Source organism: Asterias amurensis, chromosome 4 (genome assembly GCF_032118995.1).
Source record: "Asterias amurensis chromosome 4, ASM3211899v1".
Taxonomy (NCBI): Eukaryota; Metazoa; Echinodermata; class Asteroidea; order Forcipulatida; family Asteriidae; genus Asterias; species Asterias amurensis.
Genome location: NC_092651.1, coordinates 24,726,858 through 24,749,338, shown reverse-complemented (window position 1 = coordinate 24,749,338; position 22,481 = coordinate 24,726,858). Strand labels below are relative to the sequence as shown.

Genomic DNA, 22,481 nt, shown 5'->3' with positions numbered 1-22,481 from the left:
TTCACCACAATTCATTAATCTGATGTAATACCCCCCCCCCCCCCCCGTTATTATCCGCACTTTGTCACGTATCGTGACCGAGCGGTTTAGAGCACCTGACTTAAGCCCTTGTGTATCTGATCAGCAGAGTGTGGGTTCAAGTCCCGGTTGTGTGTCCTTAAACAAGACACTTAAGCCTTACTTGCTTCGTCCTTCGGATGGGTCGTAGAGCGGTTGATCCCGTGTGTTGTGGAATGTGTTAGTTACCCTTGTGTTGCTCGCAGTGGCTGCTAAATGAGCCGCAGCACATACAAGGTGCTGCATACGTTTGGTCCCATAGCTCAACAGATTTAAACTAGGATTGATTTTATTGTTCAAGCACTTGAAGTAGGCCTACTTTATAGGTATAAATATATCATTATTATATCCTTTTTTTGATAAGCAACTTGTTATCAAAAAGTCAGTTGACTAAATTAACACTTACAGTGCTCATGATTTAAGTACCCCGTCGGTTTGAAAGTAAACATACAACATGGATGTTTGCCAATGAGCTGTATCAACACTTTATGTGACCCAACATTCATGTTAAAAAAAATGTAAAAAATTTAGCTCAATCGCTCCCCGAAGTCACGATAAAAATTGCGAAAAAAAACTTATGCTTTTACTGTTTTTGGGGATCAGGTTTTGTCAAATGTAATTATTTAAAGAGAAGCTTTTACCGTGACATGGTTTGTCTTTAGTCCTTTAGTCCTTGATAGTTTTTCGGACTGATAAATTCCTCTAGAAAGATGATATCACCACTGTTATTGGCATTTATAACTAATAAACATTTCAGTCGAGACTTGTCTCTATTTTCCCTCCTTTTTTGACGTCATTGCAAATTTTGCAGTTTGTAAGGGTTTTTTAAATTCCCCATGACTATAGTGGACACCGATGTCGCCTTTCGTCTATTGATTACGTCTATTAATTACGTGTATTGATTACGTCTATAGTGATTACGTCAATACATCCTATAATTACGTCTTTCGATCATGCCAATTCTTTTTTTTTGCAAAAAAAAAATTGTTCTCGATTGAAAAAAAAGAACCGTAGGCAGTTGGTCTCACTTGAGGTCAAAATCACGGGCTGAACTTAATTATACAAAAAAACTTTTAAAAAATGAATAATTTGAGGAGATATGAGATGATTATTGATCTGTATAATACCGTCAAGCGGGAATTGACAGCGTGATAGGTCATAGGTCAAGCTAGCTGACGCCATGAAGCTTCCACGATTACGAGTCGCGTGTGGATGTGAAAGGATTATCCGTCACGCATCCTTCAATAAAGGACCAGGCTTTTCTGTGCTTCGAAAATGAGTAAAGGCCAAAAGCAGACATTTTTATACCAGGAATGGTTGGTTAGGACATTCCTTAGGAAATATCCATCCATGATTATTAGCAAATGTGATATTATCTTTTATTTTTAAGAAACGTTCATTCGATTCCATAGTTTCAGTCATACATTTTACATTTTGTTAATGTTTGATACTTAAATGTTTGTGTGACAGGCGCCTTATATGCTAATTCTGCATTATGAACTTTATATATTATAACTGATATATATCTCGCCCCCTACTCCTTTGTGGTGAAAACAAGTTCCTTTATATTATTTGTGTGTATTGTTAATACTATAATGGAAATTGTTTTGTTTGCCTAATTGTTTTAATGATATTTTTGTACTACGCACAAAAATATCCAAAATACATCTACTTTTGTAGGTATATTAATACATCATTTGCAATTTGGTTTTATACATATCCTTCCACTAATTTCAATAACACATCCCCAACGAAACTATATTATTTGATGGTGACCAATTCAGATACTCTTAAATCTTTAAAATATAAACAGCCTAGCTTCTCGAACGTGCCGATGCTAAAATCTACATTGAGCAATTACTTATATAATATCAATGTCTCTTCTAAGCCTGAAGATGTCCCTTGTTCTAATTGTCTATGGCGGGCATTGTTCAAACGAAAAGCCCAGCATTCTCGCAATAGTTACCACTCATACTAAAAACAATATACGATTTATTTACTGTCCCATTCAAAATTCAATTCAACGAAACATTTATTTCCATACTCGCAATAAGAACAGACAGATTCATTTGAGACAATTTTAAATAGTACAAATACAAGCCAGGAATTGACAAATAATGCCTACCATAATAAAATCAATACACAGTTTACCTATTGTCCCTTTTTATAATTCAAATCAAGTCAATTCAATTCAAGTCAATGAAACGTTTATTTCCGTACTCACGTTAAAAAAACAGAATCATTTGGACAAATGTATAGTGGTACAATTATAAGCAAAGAGTAAACATGACCAATGAGAACGATACTGAAAAACAGTATAATAAGTGATCTGGAGCCTGTTCTAATATAAGCTAAAGGTTGTGGGGAACAGTCCTAGACATAAACAATCAACGAAGTCAACAAATATAATAGATGTCAACAAACAAAACAAAAACGATCTAGGGAGAGCACAAACATGTAACGACTCTCCAACTGCTCTCGAAATCAATTAAAACGAATTCAATTCAATTTAGGAACCATTTATTTTCGCATATAAGGAAAGACGGAATCATTATGACACATTTATAGTACAATACCAGCAAAGAATAAACATTACCAATGATGACACTGAACAAAGGAACAAACTTCAATAAGTGAGTATCAAAGGACGCTTTCTAATAAGCTGAAACTTGTTTAAAACAGCCTATAGACATAATATATTTAATAAGCAAAAACAACATAACACAACAAGACAGGAGAGAAAGCAGAAAGTACCTGTTTTAGCTAAAGTATACAATACCCAGGAAATAATGACTGTGTTCTATTTCTACCTCCATGGTTATATAAATGCAATGGTTTAACCATAAAGAGATGACCTCTCTATGGTTTAACAAACAACATCATCCCGTTATGTTGACCAAATCTTAAGGTCAACGTACTTCTATGTGATTATTCTACGAACGAGATTTCTCCCGGTAGAACCCCCCCCCCCCCCCCCCAAACCCACCTTAAATAGAATATCAGCGCAAATCAAGCACTGGAATAAATCCCTCAGCATGTCAATCTTTATGCTCCAACACAGAAAGCCTCATATACTAAGTCAATAGGATTCGTCGGACTTGCACATCTGTGGATCCCCAGCCGGGTTAACGATAACAAGACATGTTCTTGTGCATTGTGTGTGTGTGTGTGTGTGTGTGTGTGTGGAGGGGGGGGGGGTAGGGGGGTCACCTGACTTTAAAAAAAAAAATGTATTGTTTTAGATGGGAAGGATTGACGTCACACAATCCATGAAAACATCTGGGGCACTTTTTGAAATCGTTTAAAGCTCTCGAAGAGCACGAGGGGGGAAGGAAGAGAATGTTATGTTTAAATTATACGAATAAGTATTATTAAACCATATGTAAGCCATCCTAGCCCCCCCCCCCCCCCCCCCCCCCACACACACACACACCCGTCTCCCGCAGTTTAATGTTGGATTTCATCGCTGGACGATGCCGGTAATTCGCGGTTGTTGATTGTTGAATATCATAGGCAAGTTAAATTGTTTTGTTTTTTTTGTGTGGTTTTTTTAGGTTTTTTTTAGCATTGGACAATTTTGGCAACTACGCAAAACAATTGTAAGCATGTAGACTTACTTTGCAACGAGCGATGGAGAACTGTTGAAACAAATTGTGAGAAGCGGCTCCTCTTATGTAACGTAGTTTTTGAGAAAGATGTAAATTTCTCACTCAAATATTAAACGATTTCTGGCCTGGAGCTATTTAATTTAGGCATCAGTGAAAGCACATAGGTTTGTGCAGCAAGGGTGTTTTTTTCGTTAAAGGAACACGTTGCCTTGGATCGGTCGAGTTGGTCTTTGAAAAGCGTTTGTAGCTGTTTTTTATAAAATGCATATGGGTAGAAAGATGTTGTAAAAGTAGAATACAATGATCCACACAAACATGCCTCGAAATTGCACGGTTTTCCTTTTACCTCGTCGACTAACACGGTCGACCATTTATGGGAGTCAAACTTTTGACTCCCATAAATGGCCGACCGTGTTAGTTCGCACAGTAAAAGGAAAACCACGCAATTTCGAGGCAAACTTGTGTGGATCATTGTATTCTACTTTTAAAACATCTTTCCAACCATATGCATTTTATAACAAACGGTTACAAACGCTTTTTATAGACCAACTCGTCCAATCCAAGGCAACGTGTTCCTTTAATTCGTTAATGTTTCTCTTACAACTTCGATGACCAATCGAGTCCAAATTTTCACAGGTTTGTTTTTGTATGCATATGTTAGGAAGAAAAACGATGGAACAAAGGCACATATAATGTAAAGGCAGAGTACAGGACGAGCTTGACCTTTAAGTGAGGGCGCCCTTCTCAAATGACGTCACGTGTGTTATGTACTTACCCTTTTCAAACAACCCAAACTTCTCTTTACAGTATGTTGGGGACGTGTCTCGGAGATGGAGTTGAGTACAACGTCAACAGAGAACACGAGGAGCAAGCCAGAAAGAATATCACCCGAATTCTAGACCAACTGACCAACAACTATGATAAGAACCTGCGACCTGGGATCAAAGGTTGGTGAAATGTCACAGGTCAAATTCTATCGCAGCCATCTTACTTTTTATGCCATTCAAACCAATAATCAAAAGCGAGGCAGCAAGTAGACTTGAATCAAGTCCCGTTCTCGTGCGAGAGGTCCCTAAGCATACCCGCAGTCAATATAGCTTTTAGTGGTCCCGAGGAATAGGTTTAGGGGAATGCAGAGCAGTTTTCTAGCGGTGGTACGGGGTTGGGACTTGAGTCAAGTCTAGGCACCAAGGGAAGAATAAACCATTTTGAAATACTCTGGACAGAATTTGGTTCAAGTAAACTTTCTCTCACATTTGGTACCTTGTATAGACCATGATAAAAAAAAAAAAAAAAAAAAAAAAAAGGACTTCATGGGGAATTTCTAAAGACCGGGGTTCTCCACAAGGAATTTTGTGTGCACAGTCAAGGGGGAAACAGGGACGTTAGAAACAGCAAAAGTATCCATGGGATGCAAAACATGGGAATGTGGGTGGATAACATCCAAAGTTTTGTTAAAGGCACATTACAGAATTGGTTTTTGCTAACAAAACAGTTGCTGGCAGTGTAAGCACTTTATGTAATCCACAATACATAAACTGACAAACCTGTAGAAGTTTGAGATTGATCGCCATCTGGGTCACGAGAGAATAGTGAACAACCGATTACAAATTTTGCATTGAATCGATGCCAAAATAAAAATGAATAAGACGCTCACTGAGCGATAATCTCAAAACGCGAAGTAAGATTATTTATTTCTTATCAAATATGACATTTCAGACAGCAATATTTAAAGGGGTGTTTTCTACTATCATCATCATTAGACCATGTAAGTTTTATGTAAATCTGTGATCTTCACGATTTTTGCTTCTTACTAATTCTGGAACGTTACTTTAAAGTTATAAAATCAAGGGGGATCAAGAATGGTTTAAAGATATGTGTGGTTGAACAATATGGACGGACACAACCCAAGGTTCTCGTTTTGAGCTAATAATTTAAATTCATTGGTGTTGTATCTAAGGTTTTCAGAATGGGGCTGGATGTCCCTGTGCCATCGGCGATTTTGAAGTTAATTTTAATCCAACAAACGAAATAAAACGCTAATAATATTAATGTGAAAGAGCAAGTCCCTGCCGAGGTTAAGTCTTTGTCGTTGCATCGTTCGCTCAAAAATAACGGCAGTCTCTCGTCGGTCGTAGCGCGGACTCGTTTTAGCCAAATTCAATTAATAGTAGGCCTATGAATTGCATTTTCTGGTAATGTGTATTCAAGGTTTTGCAAACATATTATATGCAACCCATAAATTGTATCTGGGTTTCAGTTAACGGTAATAAGGTTGGCAAGAGGGGAAAATAGCTTAAAATAGGAAAGGTAATTATCGTCCATAATGTTAATTACAATTACAGTGATTTATCTTAAATAGTTTGTGTAATGTCATCATGTAACTATAGGAACGAATTATTAAGAAAACCTGAAGTAAACTTGATAAATTATTATGTTTACTAAGGTTATTGTCAAAACAAAGTATATTATAATTAAAAATTTAACAGCTGCTGGGTCTTTTAATATTGAAAACACAAGACGGCAATTTTTTCATCACATTTTCTTTCTTTTTTTCATTTATTTCCACTTAAAATTACATTTTGGCCTACACAGCTTTTATGTTTTACATAAAAATAGAGCGTGTGACGCGAGGGAGTTCAAGTTCGGGGACAGGTGATTTTCTGTTTTGGGAAATGTGCTCATTCGGGGTATAGCTTAATTCTGATTAGGGTATTTATGGTTCACAATAATGGGGAAAGAGGATCAAATCAGGGTATAATAAAGATATGACAACTTGGATAGTTAAAGGATCTCAATGTACCCTTCTGATTATGTAGGTGTTGACGTCATTATTCAAGTCCTGATTGAGGCACATTGATCGAGAGACATTTTTATTTTGTATATTAAGTATATCCCATCTGGCTTATACACCATGACCATTATGGGCCTTGATTTAAGTCAGTGAGCACAGTTTTGCAATTACTCAAAATAATTATAAGCATAAAACCTTACTTGGTAACGAGTAATGGGGAGAGGTTGATAGTATTAAACATTGTGGGAAATGGCTCCCTCTGAAGTAACGTAGTTTTCGAGAAAAGTAATTTTCATCGAATTTGATTGCGAGACCTCAGATTTAGAATTTGAGGTTTCGAAATCAAGCATCTGAAAGCACACAACTTCGTACGACAAGGGTGGTTTTTTTTTCTTTCATTATTATCTCGCAACTTTGACGACCGATTGAGCTCAAATTTTCGCATGTATGTTATTTTATGCATATGTTGAGATACACCAAGTGAGAAGATTGGTCTTTGACAATAACCAATAGTGTCCAGTGTCTTTAAGTAGCAATTATTGATGATATAGCCTTCCATTAAAAATATATTTATACCGTGATTGAATGGACTCTACTGGTTTGGGGGACATTCAGGGAAGAAGTATATATCCCAAACAGGGGCAGGTTATAACAACAAAATGACTGCCCTTTTAAAGGGAAGGTACACGTTTGGTAATTACTCAAAAGAAATATTAACTTAAAAACTGACTTGGTTACGAGTATTGGAGAGTTGTTGATAGGATAAAACAGTGTGGGAAACAACTCTCTCTGAAGTAGCGTAGTTTTTGAGAAAGAGGTAATTTCTCACTAAAATAATAAAAGACTTCTAGCTAGAAGTCTTTTATTCTTATCTGAAAGCACGTGACAAATTCGTCCAACAAGGGTGTTTTTTCTTCCATCATTGGCTCGCAACTTCGATGACCAATTGAGCCCGAATTTTCACAGGCTTGTTATCTTATGCTTATGATGGGATACACCAAGTGAGAACACTGGTCTTTGACAATTGCCAAACGTGTACAGTGCCTTTAAAACAGACGGATCTTGGGTTTCCAATTTAAAAACATCGAAGCACTGAAGCTTTGAAAGATTTAAATCATCATATAAATTGTATGCCATATTCCAGACGCAAATCTCCTGAACACACACGCGTGTCCTCATATCTACTCCCATGTATCATTTACTCGCTCCCCACACCAATATCCACGCTCCAAGTGTCGCAAATCTCTGTAAAGTGAAGCAGTTGTCAGGTTTAATCATCTAGAGCCGACACTGCGTTCTTTCCCAGAAAAAAAACAATCAAAACCAGGGGGGTGTCCGCCGTGCATTATAGCTGTCATGACACGGACATAGCGACTAAACAAAGCGGGACGCGGCGTTTATTGCAATCCGATCCGTTACGTCGTGGGGTTAATCTCTTTGAAAACGTTGTAATTAAATGCCCATTACAAAACGGATGTGAGACCTGTTATGCGGTGTACATTATATTTGATTTGTCTGCATATAGGTCGTCCTTGGAATCGCCATTATGTATAGACTGCCAAATGAACAATAGGTATTGGTAAGACAAAGTACATCTACATCAATCTATGTAAGACTGACCTATATTAAATCCGTCTCTGTAATTTGACCCAGACAGTTTATTGATTTTTTTTAAGATAATTAACAACACAAAATAGGTTTTTAAATTTGGTACGGACATCAGTTTCATATCAAGCTTTCAATTATAAAATGTTGACGATTACAAAATGGCTGCAAATTGAAATACGATCAGCACATTGTAGCGTACATGATTGTTATGAAGGTTACATTAATTTGCGTTTGTGAAAACATATATCTGAAGAGGGGTTTGCGGTATAAAAAATATGTATATATATATATATATATACATTTCAGATATCGTTAATTTTCTTCGTATACGTTAGAAACCATAGGTTCGGGTAAATTTGTCTGTATATACCCAAGCCAACAGTCACTCCTATAGTGTCAACCGTATCTCAAAAATATACCAAACAGTGCACCCCTTGTCAAGTCTATCGCAAAACGGCTAATCTGGACAAGGCTAACAAATAAAATCGGCTTTTATTGGAGACCGTTTTCATCATTTCCTCTACCTCAGTATGTTATAATTGAGATATAGGCCCAAATAAAATGAACATTGCGTTCAATTGAAAATCAAAATGGCGAATAAAGACGCCACCAAAAAAAATAGTTAGCCAATAAAATCCATTTTGGAACGAAAATCCAGCTGGAATGCATATTGAACTGTAGTATATGTAATTATGCATGGCTGCTAAAGTGACACATATTGATCAGGTATGATAATAATCTGTACTACGACGCCGCAAAGTGTTGTGTCATCATTACAGATGGATTTATAACACCTATGTCAAGTCCCTTGCGTTCCTTGAAGATATGTTTCTACAATACATTAAAACTCTTATAAGAAACGGCTGTTGATATTTGCATAGTGGTCCGTAGGGGGGCACTATTCTTAATATTGAAGCTTCGGGTTCACAATTACCAATCTATGAATTAAGAGGTAACAGAAAATTACGTAGCAGAGTGGCATTATGTCCGTTTAGATTGGTTGATAGTTACCCTGGGGGTTCCGCAAGGGTCTATATTGGGTCCCCAAAGCACCCCAAGCATATAGGCTTAATTATATTGATGCGTATTTGAGATGAAATTAATTGAGACTGGTGTGGCGATGTCACAATTTATCCAAACAAGTGGAGGGGGACAAAGCTAGTGTTCTAAGCACTCCTTCATCAAGCAGTAATGAGGCTAAAGGGGGAGAAGCAGCAATCGATTTCTTTTGGACTTGCTTGTGTTTTCCTCCAATCCTTGTCGTTGGGTCAGGCTTGGATGTGATCCACGTAGATACGAGAGCCTCGGGCGATACTCGGGCCTGTGTTTTTGCATCGGGGAGCGCTCGGGATATTAGCCCCCGCGAGATGAGGTTTTTTTTGTCCGTCATTGGGTCCACTTGAACGTCAGAGCGATACCGAGGGTTCAGGTCATCTTATACGGTTGACCGTACACCAATAACGGCCACCCCATCTCAACTCTCCTGCTCTTTACTTTCTTCTCTTTCGTTCTCTTCCCCGCTGGTCGTTGTGTCGTTGTGAAAATTGGCATGGTGATCCAAACCCGAAATTTAAGTTGAGTTGATTTTTGTTTAGCCCTAGGCTATGGATATAATAGCCATCTTGTGGATTTGGAGAGGACGACAACGGACTGTGTTTTATGTTAAGATGCGAGGTTGGAGACTTGCTGTATTACCTCCTTTGAAGTTCCAAGATGATAAAATAGTCGTCGTGAATCTTGTTTTAAAGTAGCAAACGGCCGTCTGGTGTGTTTAAACACCATAGTTGGTTCATTCTAAATATCATACTCTTGCAATCTGAGGAATACCGTAAGACCAGGCAACAAGCCCCTTCAGACTGGACTTGAGAAAGGAGAGAAAAGGGAGAAGGAAAAGAAATGAGGACGTGTACCCTCCCTCCTTCCCAAGCATCCCTCGAGCCCGCCTTCCATCGTCAAGGATGCATACCCGCATCCAGGGGCCACCGTCTTGAGGCGTTTGGCAACCCAGGGTATGCTGGTCACAGTGCACTGAGTTTCTAAATCTGTTGACGCACGTCGTTCATAGCTTTGGGGTGTTCTCAATTAATAAGGGATCAAAGTATTATATCAATAATATGCATGTAAGGTTTGGATAGTTTGCTGTCTGATGGAATGATGACTGACAATTTCAAAATGTACATCAATCATTGATGACCAAAAGACACTGGACACCTTTGGTAATTGTCAAAGACCAGTCTTCTCACTTGGTATATCTCAACATATGCGTAAACAAAATAACAAACCTGTGAAAAAATCCTTGTCACACGAAGCTGTGTGCTTTCAGATGATTGATTTCGGTACCCTAAAATCTTAATCTGAGGTCTCGAAATCAAATTCAAATATTTTAGTAAAAAAATATAACTTCTTTCTTGAAAGCTACGTTATTTCAACGGGAGCTGTTTCTCACAATGTTTTATACGTTCAACTGCTCCATTGATTGTTACGATTTAAGTGTTTATGCTAACAATTATTTGGAGTAATTACCCATAGTGTCCAGTGCCTTTAATAAAGCACAGGGGTGCTATTTATAAAATAAAAAAATATGTGCCATCAGATTGAGTCAATTCACTCATATCCGAAACATTCATTCCATTGTGTGTTCATTTCAAACACCTACGTCATTAACATGGTGCACAGTGGTCCACAATGCTTTTTTCTGTACATCAAAATTGCGACTCTCAGGATGCTTTTAAAGGCAGTGCACACTTTTGGTAATTACTCAAAATAATTATTAGCATAAAACCTTACTTGGTAACAAGTAATGGGGAGAGGTTGATGGTATAAAACATTGTGAGAAACGGCTCCCTCTGAACGAGAAATTTTCCACAAATTTAAATTTCGAGACCTCAGGTTTTGAACTCGAAATCAAGCATCTGCAAGCACACAACTTCAGGGGGGTGACAAGGGTGTTTTTTTCTTTCATTATTATCTCGCTACTTTGACGTCCAATTGAGCTCAAATTACCAAAGGTGTCTTGTGTCTTTTAATGGTGAATTTTGTTATTTCTAAGCGATTTAAAAAGGGAATTCTATCCACTGTTGGATGAGGACTTGTCTCTTCCATTGCTCTTTGCCTCCTGCTTTTTACCATCACCATGGGTAACCGAAAAAAATAACATCTTTGGGTGTGTTCTTTAGTTGTCAGGTGAATTCTCTTAAAGTGGTTCTTACGTGGGTCACGTCTTTTACTATTCTTGAAGCAGTCTCCTAATTAGTGTCCGTGATTATTCTAGTGTTGATAAATTTAAGAGTAAACTTAAAAACTTATTTCTTTCCTAAATAATAGATTTAAGTTTTGTTCTAGCTTGTTGTAATTTATCATTTTTGTTTGTTAAACGCTTTGATCATGTTTTGAAAAAGCTCACTATAAATGTATGTGTTATAATTGATGATTATATATTGATGACTTTGAATTCAAGGATTTGGAAATTGTCGATCAACTTTAAGATGAAGGCCCTGTGCCCAACTTCATAAAGCCTGTTAGTACAAAAATTTGTTTAGCATGAAGTTTCTTCCTTGATAAAAACAGGACAACCAACCCAATGGGAGACTTTTGGAACGCTTGGTGGCAGCAGACTTACCAGGTAAAATCCGTTGTTCTCAGTCATGTGCGCATGCTCAGAATTACGTAAACAATTGAAATTTACCTGGTAAGTCTGCTGCCACCTAGCGTCCCAAAGTCTCCCATTGCCCCATGGTTTTCAGGATAAGCAAACTACAGCTGAATACCAGTATCAAGCAATATGCAACAAATGGAAACTTGGTTGGTAATCCTGTTTTTATCAAGGAAGAAATTTCATGCTAAGCAAATTTATGTGCTCACCTGGGCTTTATGAAATTGGGCCCAGGTATGATGTCTCATCCTATTTTCTGCTTGTTGATACCAATTGACTGTTCGCCAGTATTGTTTCAGCTTGTCTCACCATCGTTTTATCAGTGGTGCCCCTTACTCCGTTTGTTCCAGTGAGTGACTACTGAGCTCCAATAATTATCTGTCCTCCGGCATATTGTGACCTGCTCAACTCTATTTTCTTGTTTGCACCGATTCTAAGATGACAGGAGTTTCAGTCTGTCTTCGTATTCATGTTCTTATATTTTGCGGTCCTTGTACCTGATGGTTTGTTCCATTTAGATGTTGCTTTCGTACAATTTCTGATGTATATGCTATGTTAATGTTAGTGTTTGACTTTTGATATTATTGGTCATAATCGAGATGTATAGACTCCCATGTGCCCTTACCCTTTATTCCCTTTAGTTGTATACCGCTGTGTCTAAACTCATTAGAAGGTACCTAACTATTTTCCTTCACAGTCTCTGTTTCAATCATATGGGAGTTATAAAGAGACAATCGTCTGGCTGACTGTTTGTAAGTCTCTGTGGAGAGATGTACTTGTGTTTATTTGGTTGTGTTCTTGGGATGGTTACACCAGACGTATCCAATTTACCCAATGACTACCGGTGTAAGATGCAATTGTGTCCGCTACGCAGTACTGTCCGCAACGGACACTTTTGCATATGCAATCGTGTCCGGGGCTATGCGAAAACCGTCCGGCAGACTTGTACATGACTGTGCATGTATGTGCGCGCGTAAGCGAGCGTGCATGCACTGAACATACTTACATGTATATGCAGCATGAATATTCACGTATTTAATGATTGCAGCGAATACCCAAAGACCGAACATTTCCCATGTCATTTATGACATGCACTTAGCTTGTTAAAAAAAATGACGAACGTGTTCCGTCGACCAAGGGATTTTAATTTACTGCAACGACGGTTTTGCACGGGGGCGGACACAACTGCATACGCAAATGAGTCCGGGCGGACACAATCATATGCATTTTGCAGCATCCGGGCGGGCACGATTGCATATGCAAAACCGTCCGGCGGACATTATTGCATATGAATATCTTTGGGGTGGGGTAAAAGGCTCCCGCTGAAGTGACGTAGTTTTCGAGAGAGAAAGAAATTTCCACGATTTTGATTTCGAGACCTCAAGTTTAGAATTTGAGGTCTCGAAATCAAGTATCTGAAAGCAAACAACTGCGTGTGACAAGGGTATTTTTTCTTTCATTATTATCTCGCAACTTCAGCAACCGTTTGAGCTCAAGTTTTCACAGGTTTGTTATTTTATGCATATGTTGAGATACATTAAGTGAGGAGACTGGTCTTTGACAGTTACCAATAGTATCCAGTGTCTTTAAAGGTTCCCTAAAGTAAAGGGCATGTCACATGAGGCAATTAACAGGCACCTGTTCCAGGCAATCTCAGAAGAAAAGCCATTCACATTTGAATAATCACACTCTTTTGGGGGGATCGTAAGCCATTGTTTGAACAATTATTATTGTGCTACCAAAGTTGTCCTGTATTAATGCAATGCAGTTGCTTGCCTCCAAAATGCGTCCGAAAGGTGCCTCTCGTAACACGGCACTTAAAGTGGATCTCTTTAATTTTGTGTGGAAATTTACATCTAGACCAACATAACCATGTACTTGCTGTATGACCAGGGACCAATTTCACAAAAGAGAAAAGATTGATCTTAAAGGAAAATTACAGAATTGGGGTTGCGGACAAAACAGTTGCTGACAGTGTAAGCACTTTATGTAATCCACCAGATATATAAAACTGACAAACCTGTAGAAGTTTGAGATCAATGGGACATCTGGGTCAAGAGAAAATAGTGAAAAACCGCTTACAAATTTTGCATTACATCGATGCAAAAAGAAAAATTAATAAAACGCTCACTGAGCGTTATACTCCAAACACGAAATAAGATCATTATTTTCTCAACGAAATGACATTAAAGACAATAATATTTCATGGGATGTTTTCTACTATCATCATCATTAGACCGTGTAAGTTTTATGTTAATGTGTGATCTTCCCGATTTTTGTTTCTTACCAATTCTGTAACGTTCCTTTAAAGATTATATTTTTATGTTTATTTCTTTTGTTTTTTTAAATTGTTAGACATACACAATGATTACAATTTGGACAGGGGTTGTCAAGGTTAAAACAAAAGTATGAAAACTGTCATCAAGAGATGTGTAAAACCAAACCCCTGCCAACGATAACAAAATAATTATATAATATAATAAGGAGGTTGCACACATTAGATAACTTTTAAGAAAATCCAGATTAGTGCAAAAACAGCACCCACAACAAAACACCATAGCAACAGCAATCTTAACTGCCAAGCAAACTGTGATTTCACAATACAGAACAGTCATCTGGTAAAGGATTAATCTTAGTACTTGGTGAAATGGAGCATTGTTGGCCTATACAAGTCTATGCAGTGAATTATAACTTGCAATTATTTAGGCAATGATATACGATGGGATGCATTCTCCTATACTTGCCAAGAATGCTGGAACATTTCAACTATGCCGCTGAAAGATTGATGTTCAAAAATAATCAAAGCACTAGTTTTATTTGTCGTAAATACTACAAGTGGGTCAGACTGCAAGATGGTTCACGCTGCTGTAGATTGACAGATGTACAACTGTGCAATGTTAATAACTCATGGTAACAAAAGTTTGAGATATAATCTGAAACTTCGAGATAAAATCTGATACTTTTTTTAAATTTGGTATTTTGTTTTGTCTCATCCTTATCTGCCCAACTGCGGGATATCCCGTAGAACACACAAGTCTTCACCACTAATGTGAAGATTACTTTGCCAAAGACCGGTCTTCTCACTTCGTGTATCTCAACATATGCATACAATAACAAACCTATGAAAATTTGAGCTCAATCAGTCATCGAAGTTGCGAGATAATGATGAAAGAAAATTAGCCCTTGTCACACGAAGTTGTGTGCGTTTAGATGGTTGATTTCGAGACCTCAAGTTCTAAATCTGAGGTCTCGAAATCAAATTCGTGGAAAATTACTTTTCTCGAAAACTATGGCACTTCAGAGGGAGCCGTTTCTCACAATGTTTTATGCCATCAACCTCTCCCCATTACTCGTCACCAAGAAAGGTTTTATGCCAATAATTATTTTGAGTAATTACCAATAGTGTCCACTGCCTTTCAACCAAATAATTAGTTTGGGGAAACCCATTACTTATAATAATAAAAAATAAGATTAAATATCAAATATATTTATTGTCAAGATAAAAACATGAAATTTGTCTGCCCTGTGTAAATGAGATTACATTACATACAAGAAAGGCATAGGAACAATAAACAACAAGAATAAAATTACAATTTACAGACATATATTTAAATAGAGTAGATTTTTTTAGGAGACTTTCAGTTCTTAAAAGTACTGTCCTGCTTTTTAACTACCTGGGTGGAAGGTAAAAAAATAAGCTGTAAATTCAAGTGTTGTGCTTAACGCATATTTAATTGGGCGCCAGATAGAGCCATTATATCGCTTTAATGGAATACACCGTTAGATGTAGGGCAAGCTAGTCCATTAGATCAGATTGTTAAAGTAATAACATCAGGTAGGAGCTATTTATTAGCCTTGACTTTTCGGAGATTTATAACAGATGTTAATTGTGCATCTTTTGTTTGATGTTGTTGACTGTAAGCCAGGGTATCACCTAATGTGCATAAAGCAGTCAGGTTTGCTCAGTGGTTTCTGTCGCTGCCTTTCACCTCTTTGGACCACGGTTCGATTCCCCTACCGGAGCCTTGCATCTTGATTCAGTTTTTCACTCCCTACCTAAATGCGTGGATTAGGCACTGGACACCTTTGGTAATTGTCAAAGCTGTGTTCTCACTTTGTGTATCCCAACACTATGCAGTAAATCTGTGAAAGTTTGGACTTAAAGACACTGGACACTCTTGGTAATTGTCAAAGACAAGTCTTTTCACTTGGTGTTTCTCAACTCATGCATAAAATAACAAACCTGTGAAAATTTGAGCTCAATTGGTCGTCGACGTTGGGAGATAATTATGAAAGAAAAAACACCCTTGTCACACGAAGTTGTGTGCGTTTAGATGGTTGAACTTGAGACCTCAAATTCTAAATCTGAGGTCTCGAAACCAAATTCGTGGAAAATTACTTCTTTCTCGGAAACTATGTCACTTTAGAGGGAGCCGTTTCTCACAATGTTTAATACCACCAACCTCTCCCCATTACTCGTCACCAGGTAAGGTTTTATGCCAATAATTATTTTGAGTAATTACCAATAGTGTCCACGCATTTAATTGGTCATCGAAGTTGCATGAAAATAAGGAAATAAAAAACACCCGCGTTGCACTAATTAATGTGGGTGCTTTTAGGTACCTAAAAAGTAATGTTTGTGAGTGAGAAATTACGTTCAGAAGGAGCCGTTTAAAACTATATACAGTACTGCAGAACAAAAACTGTATATTATGGATGTTTAACATGTTGGCTATAAGGGAACACTTTAAATCTCGGTTTTCTATATACCCGCGACTATAAAGTTACTATAACATACAGTAATTGGTAATGAATATTCCTAAATTGATGTTTGATGCATCCACGTTGAATCGTGCTCCCTCCGGGTAGGATTAAAGGCCGGCCCTCTATCGCCAAGTCATTCCACAAGGAGAAACAGTCTAAGGTGGGCGGGGTGGTTTAATAATAAAAAGGCCTCATATATTGGTTCTTGTGTTGTCAAATCTTCTCAGTGAAAATGAAGACGACTAGGACAATCTCTGAAATACATTAATAAGACTGTCTATACTTATCCTCTCCCATCAATGCACAATCACACTGAGACGACAATGTGCCCTTCAATCAGGCAGTTTTATTGCGGCTTATATCTTGACCCAGATTTAGACTTTCTCCTCTCCGATCGTCCCCGTAAGATGTTCATCACCATTGATTAGTTATATCCAGGGGGCTCGCGGTGAATTGGCGAGTACGTACCGTCACAACTGGAACACTTTCTATGATAGACTCTTAATGAAACCTTAGATGATGGGTCACGGGTTGTAATTTGAGTTCCTTCAAAAGGAAAGGATGGGTTTTTGAAAAAGGGTCGGGTACAATGAAGAAGGGGCCATTCAGGATGGGGAAAGGAGGGGGGTACATGTACTATTTACTGTTTTCATTTGGGGTGTAGAGAATGGCGAACATCACTTCAATTTCCGTCTATGCTTCCTCTCAGCATGTGATAACCAACTCGCTCGTAAATAAAATGCATTCAGAGTTTAGAATTCATCCCTCCTGTGAGATGGTGTTTTCCAAAGGGCTTGGATGGGGTCCTCGTTTGTGTACTTGTAAAACATGGATTTGGGATTTAACTCACGTGTCTGTGTGTACAAATCCATTGCCTCATTGATGTTGTAGAAACTGCTCCTTATGAGGTTTTGTGTATAGATCTCAACATGGAAGAAATCGTTGCAAACAAACAGAGCAGTAGAAATAGTATACACCCGGGTTGGGCTATGTTATCCAACACAAGAACCTGTTGCCCCTAAGTGGCTGGGTCTGAAATTGAATCTTAAACTGAAATTGAAGCAAATTCTCGAGGCTAAGGGCTTTTAAGTCTGTCAGGGAGAGGGTCATGTGTAAATGGGGAAACGGTCTCTTAGACTGTCGGGTTACCCCCTTTACTGGGACACTCACAGTGTTAGGTAGCATTTAAAAGTTACGTTGTTTATATAGAGTGGAAAATAAAACATTGAATCTTGGATAACGGATCTTCTTAAAGTGCTTTTCTTCCGTCCATGTCCATGGACACTACTCTGTCATGACACTTTAAAGGCACTGGACACGTTAATTAATTGCCAAAGACCAGTATTCATACTTGATGTGAAAACATAGGCATAAAATAACAAACACCATAGCACACTTTGACTGGTTCCCTGCCCTCTTGCGTAGCCAAACTTTCTGCTTTAGCTATAAATTAGGACTTTGTTTTAATTGTACTAAGATGCTTGTATAGTATGGTTAAACTGCCCCAGAAAAATAACCACTCAAAACAAGAAAATTTGAAGAAAAGCAGAATGGTTTGGTTTTTATTCATCCAATTTACATCAATACTTTTCAATATGAGATCCTTTTTCTTCTTCAGCTTCATTAACCGAAACAATTTCCTCTGAAAAATGAAAATAAAAAAGCTTACCGTCTAAAATCTTAAAAATTCCACAAATTACTGCGTCCTTCTCTGCGTATCCTATGCATAACAATACCTTAACCAGTATTTTACCTGTTGTCAATACCTGAGATGAGGCTCGACTAAATTGTTCACAGCTCGGTTTCTAGTTGCATTTTTAAGTAGAAGAGGGTGGTGTAACAAAAAACCAACACCATTATAAATAACAACTGGACTACTGTTACAAAACAAGAGGGTAAAGAAACAAATCCAAAGCCAAATTATAAATAATTCCTTTAAGATTCAAAACGGGCCTCCTATTACAACAAATCGTTGACAATAGCGCGGGTTGTTTTCCCTCTCCATTTTCATAACGACAGTCAAAGAATATTACTGTTTGATAAATTGGAGCAATCGCTTTGCGGCATCAGTGTCCAATTTGATAAATTCGTCTAGGTTACCTGGTTACCCGTCCATTCTGTCTCTCGCTCCTTCTATCTCCAAGACGTAACTAGCGTCTCGTATTGCCGTGCACGCCTCAGATGTGCTCTCAGAATCAGACTCTTAAAAGATTCTGGTACTTTTTCGAAATGTCCACAGATTTACATTAAACCAGAGTTTGAAGATAATGATAATGGAAAGCTTCCCTTCAAATATTACCAACTGAGGTTGTGTAGTTTTTGAGAAATGAGTAAAACAAGTCTCAAAATAATTTTCGGCTCAGGAAGATGAACAATATTTTGGCATGTAAAACCCCATTAACCAGTTATGATATTATACAAAAACCATGGCATAACTGGTTAATTCGTTTTTACATGCTAATACTGAGACGAAAAATGTTTGTTTTACTCATTTCTCAAAAACTACAGCACCTTAGTAAGTAATATTTTCAGGGAAGCTTTCTACAATCATTATCTTCAAACTGTGTAAGTTTGATGTATATCTGTGGACATTGTGTTTTGTGTTGTAAAATGTACACAGACCCTTAATAGGCACAGGACACTATTGGTAATTTCTCAAATAGTTGTTAGTATTAAAACTTACTTGGTAACAAGCAATGTAGAGCCTCTGAAGTAACGTAGTTTTCGAGAAAGAAGTAACGAATTTGATTTTGAGACCTTAGAACTAGATTTTGAGGTGTCGAAATCAAACATCTGAAAGCACACAACTTCGTGTGACAAGGGTGTGTTTCTTCTTTCATTATTATCTCGCAACTTCGACGACAATTGAGCTCCAATTTTCACACGTTTGTTATTTTATGCAATTATGTTGAGATACATCAAGTGAGAAGACTGGTCTTTGACAATTACTAACAGTGTCCAGTGTCTTTAAGTGATAACGTATCTCGCCAAGTCATCTTTACTGAAAGTATAATATCAACTTGTCCAGATAATTATCTCGTCAAAAAGGACAAGTCGAATTTTTGAACAAATTATTAAAGTCGACCTAGAGTGAAATCTTATCTCGCCAAATTGACTTTTAGACGTAAAATGTCAATTTGTCCTGGGATGATGAATATCATCTCAACAAGACATGGTCAAGTCGACTTTCTAAACCAACGAAGTTGACTTATACAGTGATCTAATCTCGACACAAGTCGACTTTACTGACAGTAAACGGTCAACTTGTCCTGTTACTTATCTCGCAAAGACCAGGGGGAGACCAGGGGAAGATTTTTCCTGCCAAGTCGACTTTTCTGAATTTCAAATGTCGGCTTGTCATGTTAACTATCACGCCAAACTGTTTTCAACAATAATCAAACCGTTATTGTTGTACTAATGCCAAAAGCCACCTGACTGTACTCGACAAACAATAATGGTTTTGGAAAATAGTAAAACAAATTGGAAGACCTTGATATCATTTAAACCTCCAAAAATAATTAAAGTTTTGCTTATGCTGAGTAAATCATAAAAATCCTTATTTTATAAATAAACAAAAATAACGAAACATAATGGAACCAAGTGTAAGTAAAGTAGCACTTAACTTTTGATTTTGCGGCTTATAAAAGGGCCATCATTTATTCATACATTCTAGCGAATCTCCAGACAAGACATTCTTGCTCGAGCTTACAATTTCCAAGATAATTCTCACCTATTCTCACCAAATCTCAAAAGTCGACGTGCAAGCTGACGCATCAGCCCACCCTTTCAGTATGCATCTTATCTAACATGTTCAGAGAGCTATGTTTAATTGAATTGTATCTTGCGTATATCACAGCCCAGGCGCCAACCATTAAGAATAATTCATCTTAAGGGTTCGAGGTTGTTTTGTCTTGGGACGTTCACGACTCGCTGTGTCTGAATGTTAGTTAGTGTCGTGTGTATCTACAATTATGATCTCAACAGTGAAGTGGATTTGTATTTTGGGACTCCGGTGACCCTTTAAGTATCGGTCGTTGCGGAGCAGGGAGACGGCGGTCAAGTTGTGGTTGATTGCGTCGAGTGTCCCCCCATGGAGTTCCTTGGGTTGGGACGAAACACTTGATTTATAAACAACGGTGGAGAGAATAGCTTTGTTTCAATTTATTTTAAGTTTGCATCGGGGATAAAGAATATTCTTTAATTACCCATACACCGGTGTGTGCTAAGCACTGTATAGTCAGTACCTTCCCAAGTCTTGTGAAAACATCTACATCTATATTACTCGTGTGGGATTCGAACACATGACCTTCCTTTGTTGAGCAGATGATTGTAATTTAATATTTTGGGGGTATTTTTATGGCGCACGTTTACACCAATAAGTTGCTCAAGGTGTTTGAACAAAGAAAAACATTATTTAAGACATACTTAAAGCCATTGGAAACTTTCGGTAAACATTATTGTCCAAGTCCCACACTTCGTGTATCACAACTTATATATTAAATAACAAAATTTCGCGTTTGGAAATTATCGCTCAGTGGGCGTTTTATTTATTTTGGTTTGGGCATCGACGCAATGCAAAAATTGTAATCGGTTTTTCAATTATTCTCTCGTGATCTAGATGGTCGATCGATCTCAAACTTAAAAAACTCTATAAAATTGGGTCCAGATTGATTAAAGCCATTGGACCCTTTCGGTAAACAGTATTGTCCAAGGCCCACACTTCGTGTATCACAACCTCTATATCAAATAACAAACCTGTGAAAATTTGGGCTCAATCGGTCATCGGAGTCGGGAGAAAATAATGGGAAAACCCACTCTTGTTTCCGCACATTTCGCCGTGTCATGACATGTGTTTAAAATAAATCCGTAATTCTCGCTATCGAGAACTGATATTGTTTTAATGTTTTATCAAAAAGTAAAGCATTTCATGGAATACTATTTCAAGAGAAGTCTTTCACCATTACCTTCTGTAAACCCTGTAAATTATTTGTAAATCTGTGAACTTTTTTTGTCTGTACCGAAAGTGTCCAATGGCTTTAAAGATGTTATGAATTACGAGACCCTACCAAATTAGCCGGACACCAGTCGCAGTATTTTGCCTGGTAGGCATAATTTTAATTTGTTTAGCTACTTTTTGCGCTTAAGCAGTTCTATGAAAGTGGGCACTGTACTTAACCCAGCAGGGTGGATACGTGCGCATTACAAGTCTGATTATTATTATTAGGTCATTTACCCCTGGCAAATCAACAGCCACGATTTCCACCTTTCTTGTTAAAATGCAAAGTTTCCTCGTTAGAATGACGTTCCTTCGCGAATCATTTATTCAATTTAATGTCTTACTCATGGTTGTATAAACAGTTGTAAGTGTGAAAAGGTGGGAAATATTAGCGCAATTGACGTCAGAACCTGCTAATTTACATGTGATTTGCATTCACCGTGACAATTATAAACGCATTGGAGCAATCATGATGTGAGACTGAATTTGAAAACAGGGTCGATGCCTTCTAATAAATAAAACAAATTAAATAAAACAGAAACAACTGAACATGCCATCAAGTCATATATATCGTATTTTGAATTATGATTCCTGACTCGATGATCATTGTAATTGTCAAAATTTTGCATGGCCCGATTTAAAGCCATTGGACCCTTTCGGTACAGAAAAAAAAAGTTCACAGATTTACAAATAACTTACAGGGGTACAGAAGGTAGTGGTGAAAGACTTCTCTTGAAATATTATTCCATGAAATGCTTTACTTTTTGAGAAAACATTAAAACAATATAAATTCTCGTTAACGAGAATTACGGATTTATTTTAAACACATGTCATGACACGGCGAAACGCGCGGAAACAAGGGTGGGTTTTCTCGTTATTTTCTCCCGACTCCGATGACCGATTCAGCCCAAATTTTCACAGGTTTGTTATTTGATATAGAGGTTGTGATACACGAAGTGTGGGCCTTGGACAATACTGTTTACCGAAAGGGTCCAATGGCTT

At 37.7% G+C, this 22,481-nt stretch overlaps 1 protein-coding gene across 1 annotated transcript in view; it reads left to right on the top strand.

Annotated features, from left to right (window-relative positions):
• LOC139936277 (gamma-aminobutyric acid receptor subunit alpha-2-like) overlaps positions 1-22,481 on the top strand; it is a 79,981-nt gene that overhangs the window by 23,798 nt on the left and 33,702 nt on the right. Inside the window, exon 2 of the mRNA XM_071931069.1 lies at positions 4,473-4,612. Within this exon, the coding sequence (XP_071787170.1) occupies positions 4,473-4,612 (140 nt within the window). The remainder of the gene's footprint in view (positions 1-4,472; positions 4,613-22,481) is intronic.